General features: G+C 46.4%; 1 protein-coding gene across 1 annotated transcript; it reads right to left on the bottom strand.

Moving 5' to 3' along the window:
* Nucleotides 1-674: 674 nt before the first annotated feature.
* On the bottom strand, nt 675-12,489 carry LOC120036177 (putative ubiquitin carboxyl-terminal hydrolase 50). The gene is made up of 7 exons (XM_038982652.1): nt 12,470-12,489; nt 9,965-10,204; nt 9,505-9,706; nt 6,338-6,565; nt 3,658-3,800; nt 1,309-1,441; nt 675-863 (listed from the first exon to the last, which is right to left on the bottom strand). The coding sequence occupies exons 1-7, from the start codon at nt 12,487-12,489 to the stop codon at nt 675-677; spliced, it is 1,155 nt and encodes a 384-aa protein (XP_038838580.1).
* Nucleotides 12,490-13,203: the final 714 nt, after the last annotated feature.

The raw sequence follows: 13,203 nt of genomic DNA, 5'->3' as shown, positions 1-13,203 counted from the left end.
GGTCAGATCCGGGGTATGTTGGGTCTGTGGTGGGTCAGATCCGGGGTATGGTGGGCCTGTGGTGGGTCAGATCCTGGGTATGTTGGGTCTGTGGTGGGTCAGATCCTGGGTATGTTGCGTCTGTGGTGGGTCAGATCCTGGGTATGTTGGGCCTGTGGTGGGTCAGATCCTGGGTATGGTGGGCCTGTGGTGGGTTAGATCCGGGGTATGGTGGGCCTGTGGTGGGTCAGATCCGGGGTATGTTGGGCCTGTGGTGGGTCAGATCCTGGGTATGGTGGGCCTGTGGTGGGTCAGATCCTGGGTATGGTGGGTCTGTGGTGGGTCAGATCCTGGGTATGTTGGGCCTGTGGTGGGTCAGATCCAGGGTATGGTGGGTCAGATCTGGGTCAGATCCTGGGTGTGGTGGGTCTGTGGTGGGTCAGATCCGGGGTATGTTGGGCCTGTGGTGGGTCAGATCCGGGGTATGTTGGGCCTGTGGTGGGTCAGATCCTGGGTATGGTGGGTCTGTGGTGGGTCAGATCCGGGGTATGTTGGGCCTGTGGTGGGTCAGATCCGGGGTATGTTGGGCCTGTGGTGGGTCAGATCCGGGGTATGGTGGGTCTGTGGTGGGTCAGATCCTGGGTATGTTGGGCCTGTGGTGGGTCAGATCCAGGGTATGGTGGGTCAGATCTGGGTCAGATCCTGGGTATGTTGGGCCTGTGGAAGGGCTGACGGCTGTACAGCAGGATGTAGGTGTTAGGAGACTGCACCAAGAAGTCCTCGACCTCGCTCACGGCCGTGTCGTCAAAGTGGTGCCAGCTGCTGGACAGGGGACTGTGGCACAGGGCCGTGTAGTGACCCATGTCCAGGTCTCCTGTGTGGTTCTGGACGGGGGGGTGAAGACACACACCGATGGATTCATGTGTTCATGGTTGGCTGTCTGTTTTTCCAGACAGGAGCATCAGGTGTGTGTATATGTGTTCACATGTGTAGGTGCATGCGTGTCTTTCTGTGTGGGTGGGTGTATCACAGGAGGCTGGTGGCTCATTAACTGGGGAGGACAAGATTGTGGTAATGGCTGGAGTGAAATTGGTGGAATGGTATCAAATACACATTTCCATGAGTTTGATGCCATTCTATTTGCTCCGTTCCAGTCATTATAATGAGCTGTCCTCCCCTCAGTGTGTGTGTGTGTGTGTGTGTGTGTGTGTGTGTGTGTGTGTGTGTGTGTGTGTGTGTGTGTGTGTGTGTGTGTGTGTGTGTGTGTGTGTGTGTGTGTGTGTGTGTGTGTGTGTGTGTGTGTGTGTGTGTGTGTGTGCAGAAACTCACCACCACTGCGTAGAGAGAGTAGCTGGTGTGATTGGCTGAGGGGCTGGACAGGAAGGGGGTTAGGTCTAAACTGTCCAATGAGAACAACACGTTGGTCCTCAACTTCCTCTTCTCACTTCCATGGCAACCAAAACTGTAATGTCACACAGGTTGTGTTATTTCTACAGGTTTGTCTCATTGAGATGCATGACAGCAGCAGCAGAGATGAAGCTGATTTCTAATGAGGTGTTACCTTATTACTGTCATTGACCTCTAGTTAGGGGTTACATGGACCTCTAGTTAGGGGTTACATGGACCTCTAGTTAGGGGTTACATGGACCTCTAGTTAGGGGTTACATGGACCTCTAGTTAGGGGTTACATGGACCTCTAGTTAGTGTTACATTGACCTCTAGTTAGGGGTTACATGGACCTCTAGTTAGGGGTTACATGGACCTCTAGTCAGGGGTTACATGGACCTCTAGTTAGTGTTACATTGACCTCTAGTTAGGGGTTACATGGACCTCTAGTTAGGGGTTACATGGACCTCTAGTTAGTGTTACATTGACCTCTAGTTAGGGGTTACATGGACCTCTAGTTAGTGTTACATTGACCTCTAGTTAGGGGTTACATGGACCTCTAGTTAGTGTTACATGGACCTCTAGTTAGGGGTTACATGGACCTCTAGTTAGGGGTTGCATAGACCTCTAGTTAGGGGTTACATGGACCTCTAGTTAGGGGTTACATGGACCTCTAGTTAGGGGTTACATGGACCTCTAGTTAGGGGTTACATGGACCTCTAGTTAGGGGTTACATGGACCTCTAGTTAGGGGTTACATGGACCTCTAGTTAGGGTTACATGGACCTCTAGTTAGGGGTTACATGGACCTCTAGTTAGGGGTTACATGGACCTCTAGTTAGGGGTTACATGGACCTCTAGTTAGGGTTACATTGACCTCTAGTTAGGGTTACATTGACCTCTAGTTAGGGTTACAGGGACCTCTAGTTAGGGTTACACTGACCTAGTTAGGGTTACAGGGACCTCTAGTTAGGGTTACAGGGACCTCTAGTTAGGGGTTACAGGGACCTCTAGTTAGGGGTTACAGGGACCTCTAGTTAGGGTTACAGTGATCTCTAGTTAGGGTTACAGGGACCTCTAGTTAGGGGTTACATGGACCTCTAGTTAGGGGTTACATGGATCTCTAGTTAGGGGTTACATGGATCTCTAGTTAGGGGTTACAGGGACCTCTAGTTAGGGGTTACAGGGACCTCTAGTTAGGGGTTACATGGACCTCTAGTTAGGGGTTACATGGACCTCTAGTTAGGGGTTACATGGACCTCTAGTTAGGGGTTACATGGACCTCTAGTTAGGGGTTACATGGACCTCTAGTTAGGGGTTACATGGACCTCTAGTTAGGGGTTACAGGGACCTCTAGTTAGGGGTTACATGGACCTCTAGTTAGGGGTTACAGGGACCTCTAGTTAGGGTTACAGGGACCTCTAGTTAGGGTTACGGTCACGTGTGCTGATAGCAAGGCAAAAAGCTTGGGTTGGAGCCTCGCTATGAGCCGAATAAGGAGGAAGCTGTACTATGGGGGCGGCAGGTAGCCTAGTGGTTAGAGCGTTGGGCCAGTAACCGAAAGGTAGCCTAGTGGTTCGAGCGTTGGGCCAGTAACCGAAAGGTAGCCTAGTGGTTAGAGCGTTGGGCCAGTAACCGAAAGGTAGCCTAGTGGTTAAAGCGTTGGGCCAGTAACCGAAAGGTAGCCTAGTGGTTAGAGCGTTGGGCCAGTAACTGAAAGGTAGCCTAGTGGTTAGAGCGTTGGGCCAGTAGCCAGTAGGTAGCCCAGTGGTTAGAGCGTTGGGCCAGTAACCGAAAGGTAGCCTAGTGGTTAGAGCGTTGGGCCAGTAACCGAAAGGTAGCCTAGAGGTTAGAGCGTTGGGCCAGTAACCGAAAGGTAGCCTAGTGGTTAGAGCATTGGGCCAGTAACCGAAAGGTAGCCTAGAGGTTAGAGCGTTGGGCCAGTAACCGAAAGGTAGCCTAGTGGTTAGAGCGTTGGGCCAGTAACCGAAAGGTTGCTGGATCGAATCCCCGAGGTTACAAGGTAAAAATCTGTCGTTCTGAGCCAGGCAGGTCCTCGGGCGCCGAAGACGTGGATGTTGATTATGGCAGCCCCCCCGCACCTCTCTGATTCAGAGGGGTTGGGTTAAATGCGGAAGACACATTTCAGTTGAATGCATTCAGTTGTACAACTGACTAGGTATCCCTCTTTCCCACTAAGCAAGCAGCGTGACGTCCTTTACATTAGCACCAATAGCTCTGTACTCTAGCACGGCCATCTAGCGTGGGGAGAGATGGGTTGGCAGCTACCCACCGTTTGAGGTGCAGCACCAGTATCTCAGGTGGTTTGGCCATGCTGGTGAGGACAGCTGTGTCTCTCTTCACTCCACACTCTGGACACAACTTCTGATCTCCACACGTCAACGTACTCTGCTGGAAGAACAGCGACAGGCAGTCCTACAGGAGGGGGAGAAGAGAGACGTGTGGTTGCTGGCTAGTCTGTATGTTTGTATGTGTTTAGTCTGTATGTGCTTAGTCTGTATGTCTGTATTTGTTTAGTCTGTATGTGCTTAGTCTGTATGTCTGTATGTGCTTAGTCTGTATGTCTGTATTTGTTTAGTCTGTATGTGCTTAGTCTGTATGTCTGTATTTGTTTAGTCTGTATGTGTTTAGTCTGTGTGTTTGTATGTGTTTAGTCTGTATGTGTTTAGTCTGTATGTGTTTAGTTTGTATGTGATTAGTCTGTGTGTGTTTAGTCTGTGTGTGTTTAGTCAGTGTGTTTGTATGTGTTTAGTCTGTATGTGATTAGTCTGTATGTGTTTAGTCTGTATGTTTGTATGTGTTTAGTCTGTGTGTGTTTAGTCTGTATGTTTGTATGTGTTTAGTCTGAATGTGTTTAGTCTGTGTGTGTTTAGTCTGTATGTTTGTATGTGTTTAGTCTGAATGTGGTTGGTCTGTATGTGTTTAGTCTGTATGTGTTTAGTCTGTATGTTTGTATGTGTTTAGTCTGTATGTGTTTAGTCTGTATGTGCTTAGTCTGTATGTCTGTATTTGTTTAGTCTGTATGTGCTTAGTCTGTATGTCTGTATTTGTTTAGTCTGTATGTGTTTAGTCTGTATGTGTTTAGTCTGTATGTGTTTAGTCTGTATGTGTTTAGTCTGTGTGTGTTTAGTCTGTATGTCTGTATGTGTTTAGTCTGAATGTGGTTAGTCTATGTGTTTAGTCTGAATGTGATTAGTCTGTATGTGTTTAGTCTGTATGTGTTTAGTCTGTATGTGTTTAGTCTGTATGTGTTTAGTCTGTATGTCTGTATGTGTTTAGTCTGAATGTGGTTAGTCTATGTGTTTAGTCTGAATGTGTTTAGTCTGTATGTGTTTAGTCTGTATGTCTGTATGTGGTTAGTCTGTATGTGGTTAGTCTGTATGTGTTTAGTCTGTATGTGTTTAGTCTGTATGTGTTTAGTCTGTATGTGGTTAGTCTGTATGTGTTTAGTCTGTGTGTTTGTATGTGTTTAGTCTATATGTGGTTAGTCTGTATGTGTTTAGTCTGTATGTGGTTAGTCTGTATGTGTTTAGTCTGTATGTGTTTAGTCTGTATGTGGTTAGTCTGTATGTGGTTAGTCTGTATGTGTTTAGTCTGTATGTGTTTAGTCTGTGTGTGTTTAGTCTGTATGTTTGTATGTGTTTAGTCTGTATGTGTTTAGTCTGTATGTTTGTATGTGTTTAGTCTGTATGTGGTTAGTCTGTATGTGGTTAGTCTGTATGTGGTTAGTCTGTATGTGTTTAGTCTGTATGTGTTTAGTCTGTATGTGTTTAGTCTATATGTGTTTAGTCTATATGTGTTTAGTCTATATGTGTTTAGTCTGTATGTGTTTAGTCTGTATGTGTTTAGTCTGTGTGTGTTTAGTCTGTATGTTTGTATGTGTTTAGTCTGAATGTGTTTAGTCTGTGTGTGTTTAGTCTGTATGTTTGTATGTGTTTAGTCTGAATGTGGTTGGTCTGTATGTGTTTAGTCTGTATGTGTTTAGTCTGTATGTTTGTATGTGTTTAGTCTGTATGTGTTTAGTCTGTATGTGCTTAGTCTGTATGTCTGTATTTGTTTAGTCTGTATGTGCTTAGTCTGTATGTCTGTATTTGTTTAGTCTGTATGTGTTTAGTCTGTATGTGTTTAGTCTGTATGTGTTTAGTCTGTATGTGTTTAGTCTGTGTGTGTTTAGTCTGTATGTCTGTATGTGTTTAGTCTGAATGTGGTTAGTCTATGTGTTTAGTCTGAATGTGATTAGTCTGTATGTGTTTAGTCTGTATGTGTTTAGTCTGTATGTGTTTAGTCTGTATGTGTTTAGTCTGTATGTCTGTATGTGTTTAGTCTGAATGTGGTTAGTCTATGTGTTTAGTCTGAATGTGTTTAGTCTGTATGTGTTTAGTCTGTATGTCTGTATGTGGTTAGTCTGTATGTGGTTAGTCTGTATGTGTTTAGTCTGTATGTGTTTAGTCTGTATGTGGTTAGTCTGTATGTGTTTAGTCTGTGTGTTTGTATGTGTTTAGTCTATATGTGGTTAGTCTGTATGTGTTTAGTCTGTATGTGGTTAGTCTGTATGTGTTTAGTCTGTATGTGTTTAGTCTGTATGTGGTTAGTCTGTATGTGGTTAGTCTGTATGTGTTTAGTCTGTATGTGTTTAGTCTGTGTGTGTTTAGTCTGTATGTTTGTATGTGTTTAGTCTGTATGTGTTTAGTCTGTATGTTTGTATGTGTTTAGTCTGTATGTGGTTAGTCTGTATGTGGTTAGTCTGTATGTGGTTAGTCTGTATGTGGTTAGTCTGTATGTGTTTAGTCTGTATGTGTTTAGTCTATATGTGTTTAGTCTATATGTGTTTAGTCTATATGTGTTTAGTCTGTATGTGTTTAGTCTGTATGTGCTTAGTCTGTATGTCTGTATTTGTTTAGTCTGTATGTGTTTAGTCTGTATGTGTTTAGTCTGTATGTGGTTAGTTGTACCTGTAGGGAGCACTTGTATGAGTCAAGTGGTATAGGCAGAGACAGGATGGTGAAGACCTGGTTGCTGTGAGAGTGTCCGTCGCAGCGCAGACACAGCATCTGGTAGCTGAGTTGTCCCTCGAAGAGACGTGTCACCACCGTAGAATCCCCCGCCGCTGGCGCCGAGCTGAGCGACTTCCTGCCCAGACACAACCGCTGGGAAGAACGTGTCTGACGCCTCTCCCCCTTCTGTAGCAAGGGAATCATACATGCACACACACATTGTAGAATAACAGTGAAGACATCAAAACTATGAAATAACACATATGGAATCATGTAGTAACCAAAAAAAGTGTTTAACAAATAAAAATATATTTGAGATTTTTCAAAGTAGCCACCCTTTGCCTTGATGACAGCTTTGTACACTCTTGGCATTCTCTCAACCAGCTTCATGAGGTAGTCACCTGGAATGCATTTCAATTAACAGGTGTGTCTTGTTAAAAGTTCAGTTGTGGAATTTCTTTCCTCAATGCATTTGAGCCAATCAGTTGTGTTGTGACAATGTAGGGGTGGTATACAGAAGATAGCCCTATTTGGTAAAAGACAAAGTCCATATTATGGCAGGAACAGCTCAAATAAGCAAAGAGAAACGAGTCCATCATTAATTTAAGACATGAAGGTCAGTCAACATCTTAAGAACTTTGAAAGTTTCTTCAAGTGCAATTGCAAAAACCATCAAGTGCTATGATTTAATTGGCTCTCATGAGGACTGCCACAGGAAAGGAAGACCCAGAGTTACCTCCGCTGCAGAGGATAAGTTTATTCGAGAATCAGGCCTTCATGGTCGAATTGATTTGATTTGAATTGCTGCAAAGAAACCCCTACTAAAGGACACCGATAAGAAGAAGAGACTTGCTTGAACCAAGAAACAAGCAATAGACATTAGACCGGTGGAAATCTGTCCTTTTGGTTTGATGAGTCCAAATTTCAGATTTTTGATTCCAACCGCCGTGTCTTTGTGAAACTGAAGAGGGTTAAATCAAGGCCTTATACCTTTTTAAAGGGTTAATAAATGATGTTATGATAAGCTATTCTCTTCGGGAGACCTCTGTGTTAAAACCTGTTTTTGAGTGTTGTGACCTTCAGACACTATCAGAAGGTGTCTATGTTCAGACTCCTCCTGTCTGGATCCCAGCGTGGTTATCTGGTTCTCTGAGAACACAAGGCTGCCACAGACCTGATGAAACCAGCCACCTGACAGAAGATGCTTTCACTCGTTCACCTTGTTATGACCCTATACTTGTAATGAAAGGTCAAGTTTCGGTCAAACCCACTTCTGGGTTTTTACTTGCTGATAAGATGGTTCCTGCTGTCAGGGGAGGTTAGATTTATTAAAATGTTGTTGCCAGGGAAACTCACGCATGGAGGACTGGGAGAGGCTATATGAGTTACAGGATGTCTTAGACATTTTGCAGAACTTGGGGAGAACTATCCTATACTGTTATACTGTACTGCGAGTATTTTAATACTCAAACAAAAAGTCTGTGTTTCCTTTCCATTACTAATGTATGTTTGATAATTATATAGACCTGATCATTTGTTGAAGAAATTGACTAAAAAAACGCAGAGTAGGTGAACAGATGAAATCTCTGCATGTGTAGTTCCCACTGTGAAGCATGGAGGAGGTGGTGTGGGGGTGCTTTGCTGGTGATGCTGTCTGTGATTTATTCAAGGCACACTTAACCAGCATGGCTACCACAGGATTCTGCAGCGATACGCCATCCCATCTGGTTTGCGCTTAGTGGGATCATTTGTTTTTCAACAGGACAATAACCCAACACACCTCCAGGCTGTGTAAGGGCTATTTGACCAAGAAAGAGAGTGATGGAGTGCTGCATCAGATGACCTGGCCTCTACAATCCCCCGACCTCAATCCAATTGAGATGGTTTGGGATGAGTTGGACTGCAGAGTGAAAGAATAGCAGCCAACAAGTGCTCTGCATATGTGGGAACTCCTTCAAGACTGTTGGAAAAGCATTCCTTATGAAACTGGTTGAGAGAATGCCAAGAGTGTACAAAGCTGTCATAAAGGCAAAGGATGGCTACTTTGAAGAATATAAAATATAAAATACTTTTTTGGTTACTACGTGATTCCATGTGTTATTTCATAGTTTTGATGTCTTCACTATTATTCTACAATGTAGAAAATAGTAAAAATAAAGAAAAACCCTTGAATTAGTAGGTATGTTCAAACTTTTGACTGGTACTGTATACACACACACACACACACACACACACACACACACACACACACACACACACACATGTACACACAAACAGAGACACACACACAAAGGAGAAACACACTGTCTGAATAGCAAATCAGCCCCTAGCCCTCATCGCCTAGACACTTATCCCCTAGATACGTATCCCCTATCCACTAGACACTTATCCCCTAGACACCTATCTCCTAGACCCTTATCCCCTGGACACGTATCCCCTAGACACTTATCCACCATCGCCTAGACACTTATCCCCTAGATACGTATCCCCTATCCACTAGACACTTATCCCCTAGACACCTTTCCCCTATCCCCTAGACCCTCATCCCCTAGACACTTATCCCCTGACACTTATCCCCTGGACACGTATCCCCTGACACTTATCCCCTATCCCCTAGACACTTATCCCCTGACACTTATCCCCTATCCCCTGGACACGTATCCCCTGACACTTATCCCCTATCCCCTGGACACTTATCCCCTGGACACGTATCCCCTGACACTTATCCCCTATCCCCTGGACACGTATCCCCTGACACCTATCCCCTAGACACTTATCCCCTGGACACTTATCCCCTAGACACTTATCCCCTAGACACTTATCCCCTAGACACTTATCCCCTGACACTTATCCCCTGGACACTTATCCCCTATCCCCTAGACACTTATCCCCTAACACTTATCCCCTAACACTTATCCCCTAGACACTTATCCCCTATCCAATAGGTTTTGAGGAGCAGGGAATCAAGAAAGACAATGAGGCAGAGCCTTTGACCGTGTGGAAGGAGTCGTGTGGTGGCAGGATTGTGTGTGTGTGTGTGTGTGTGTGTGTGTGTGTGTGTGTGTGTGTGTGTGTGTGTGTGTGTGTGTGTGTGTGTGTGTGTGTGTGTGTGTGTGTGTGTGTACATTCTTGAGGTCGTCATGCAGGGCGTTGAGCAGGAGGAGGAGTAGCTCCTGGGCGTCCTGCTGTGATTGGTTGTTGAACTGGGGGTGCAGGGAGGAGACCAAGGCCCTCACCTTCTCTGGGGAGGTGAAGCTGGTACCCCCCTGACCCTGCCACACCTCCTGGAGGAGGTGCACAAACACCCCCGCTACAGGACTGTTACGCCTGGAGGAGGAGGGGGAAGAGGAGGAGAACGGAGGAGGAGGGAGAATAGTGGCATGGGAGGGAGGAGGAGGAGAGGGGAGGAGGAGGGGGAAGAGGGAGAGGAGGAGGGAGAATAGTGGCATGGGAGGGAGGAGGAGGAGGAGAGGCATTGGAGGATGTAAGTTTCCCCCCATCTAATGTAAAGTGCTTGGAGTACCTGGTTAAAAAGTACTATACAAAATCTAAGACAGACAGACAGACAGACAGACAGGGTCTTACTTGGCCAGCTGGGAGCGTTTGTGTGAGCTGAGGAGGTGTTCCACCAACGGCACAGTGGAGAAGAGACACTGCAGCACAGCGTTCATGTAGCAGGAGTTACCACTGTTAACCAGACCACACACCCCCGCCAGCCGCCTGTCCTCTCTCTTCCCCTGCTCCCCCCTCACCCCACATCCTGAGCTACAGTCCCACTCCTCCATGGGCATCACCTGACCCTGAACACCGCTGGGATTGGCTGCACTGGTGACCAATGAGAAGAGACAGAGAGAAAGAGGTGAAAAAAGGTCAGTGCTGTAGCAGGCAGGTGTCAAGGCTGTGTGCTGAAAAACCTGGGTGGTGAAGTTCAGGGCTTGTGGTGCTCCTTTAAATGTCTTTTGCCTCTTTTCACTTCCCGTTTTGGGAGATTGAGTAGATACATGCCTGTCTGGTTGTGCTCCTTAAGGTGTCGTCATGCCAGAGACAGCAGAACCAGACAGGCTGAGGACAAAATGGATGGTCTCTTGGACAATGGTTTCTTCATTCTCTTAGGCTGAGTCCCAAATAGCACCCTATTTCCTATTTAGTGCACTACTTTTGACCAGGGCCTCTGCTCGTAATTAGTGCACTAAATAAGGAATAGGGTGTCATTTGGGTCTCAATCTTAGGCTTGCGGAATTATCTAACCATGTCGACTAGGTGCAGTCAACACTGTCCACTCACACAGACTCACACTAACACATGCATGACTCAGACTCACCTTCAGACAGACAGACTAACCCTCCGACAGACAGACTGACTGACTGACTGACTGACTGACTGACTGACTGACTGACTGACTGACTGACTGACCCTCAGACAGACTAACCCTCAGACAGACAGACAGGCAGACTAACCCACAGACAGACAGACAGACAGACAGACAGACAGACAGACAGACAGACAGACAGACAGACAGACTAACCCTCAGTCAGACAGACAGACAGACAGACTGACCCTCAGACAGACTAACCCTCAGACAGACTAACCCTCAGAGACAGACACAGACAGACAGACAGACAGACAGACAGACTGACTGACTGACTGACTGACTGACTGACTGACTGACTGACTGACTGACTGACTGACTGACTGACTGACTGACTGGGACCTGACTGACTGACTGGGACCTGACTGACTGGGACCTGACTGACTGACTGACTGGGACCTGACTGACTGACTGGGACCTGACTGGGACCTGACTGGGACCTGACTGACTGACTGACTGACTGACTGACTGACTGACTGACTGGGACCTGACTGACTGACTGACTGACTGGGACCTGACTGACTGACTGGGACCTGACTGACTGGGACCTGACTGACTGACTGACTGGGACCTGACTGACTGACTGACTGACTGGGACCTGACTGGGACCTGACTGACTGACTGGGACCTGACTGGGACCTGACTGACTGACTGACTGACTGACTGACTGACTGGGACCTGACTGGGACCTGACTGACTGACTGACTGGGACCTGACTGACTGACTGACTGGGACCTGACTGACTGACTGACTGACTGGGACCTGACTGGGACCTGACTGACTGACTGACTGGGACCTGACTGACTGACTGACTGACTGGGACCTGACTGACTGACTGACTGACTGACTGACTGACTGACTGACTGACTGACTGACTGACTGGGACCTGACTGACTGACTGACTGACTGGGACCTGACTGACTGACTGACTGACTGACTGGGACCTGACTGACTGACTGACTGACTGACTGGGACCTGACTGACTGACTGACAGGGACCTGACTGACTGACTGACTGACTGGCTGGGACCTGACTGACTGGGACCTGACTGACTGACTTACTGACTGGGACCTGACTGACTGACTGACTGACTGACTGGCTGGGACCTGACTGACTGGGACCTGACTGACTGACTTACTGACTGGGACCTGACTGACTGACTGACTGATAGGGACCTGACTGACTGACTGACTGACTGACAGGGACCTGACTGACTGACTGACTGACTGGGACCTGGGACTCATCTCAACTGTCTTAACTGTGCCTCTCTGCTGTGTGCCTCTTTCTCCCACTGCTGGGAGTCTGAGACAGTGTTCTGAACTACTCTCAATTCAGACAGATACTTGTGTGTGTGTGTGTGTGTGTGTGTGTGTGTGTGTGTGTGTGTGTGTGTGTGTGTGTGTGTGTGTGTGTGTGTGTGTGTGTGTGTGTGTGTGTGTGTGTGTGTGTTTGAGAGAGAACTCAGCTAGAAGACAATGTCTTAGCAACCCATCAACACTGACATCAAGCACGGTCTCTTGTGTCTGTCATGTTTTATCATGATCATGCTGTACATCTTCAAACTGCTGTGTACTGGAAACACTAACAATAACACACTTGTCATTCCCAGGCATTTTGCTGAGAAGGTGAATAGGCTAACACCTTGTCTGTCTGGATAGTCAAAGCTATTTAGTTTAAAACAGTTTATTAAAGCAGTCAGTTCTGACCTGACGTGAACTCACCTCCCATTGGAATCATCCATGTAGCTTCATGGCTTGTAGAGAAGACTTCCCTCTGATACACATGACATCATAGTAATCTAAGGCCTCTGTTGGTTTGTCCAGGTTCTATATATGACATCATAGTAATCTAAGGCCTCTGTTGGTTTGTCCAGGTTCTATATATGACATCATAGTAATCTAAGGCCTCCAAGGCCACTGTTGGGTTGTCCAGGTTCTATACTCTATATGACATCATAGAAATCTAATCTCTAACACAAAACCAACGTTGTTATTTTCTTGTATTTGATGGGTTTTCTGATCAATTAGATAAATCAACTATTAATTGATTGCTGTTGAATCTAATTGTCTGTCTGCTATCTGCTTTGGCAACATTGCTGACATAACTGATGAAAGTACAGCAAAGCAGGACATCATTCAAAAGGAGAGGCAGAGAGAAACAGGCTAACAATATCTGGTGCTGAGGAGGGAGGAGCACCATGGCTATTTTATATCCAGCAACAGCAGGCAAGTCGTCGTGACAACAATCACCCACACAGTGTTCTCTCTGGCACGGCAGCCAGGGACGTCACAATTACCCACAAGCCTCCAGCACAGCCAGCTCTGCTCTGTTACATAAACCCAATGCAGTTTTCATGGTCCCAAATTGTCTTTGTACTGCACTACCAGGGCCCAAAGGGCACTATTTAGAGCACAGGGTGCCATTTGGGACGCAGACCATGGCCAGTTATCCACAC

This window comes from Salvelinus namaycush, unplaced genomic scaffold (genome assembly GCF_016432855.1).
Source record: "Salvelinus namaycush isolate Seneca unplaced genomic scaffold, SaNama_1.0 Scaffold123, whole genome shotgun sequence".
Lineage (NCBI taxonomy): Eukaryota > Metazoa > Chordata > Actinopteri > Salmoniformes > Salmonidae > Salvelinus > Salvelinus namaycush.
This window is presented reverse-complemented; position numbering and strand designations above follow the sequence as displayed.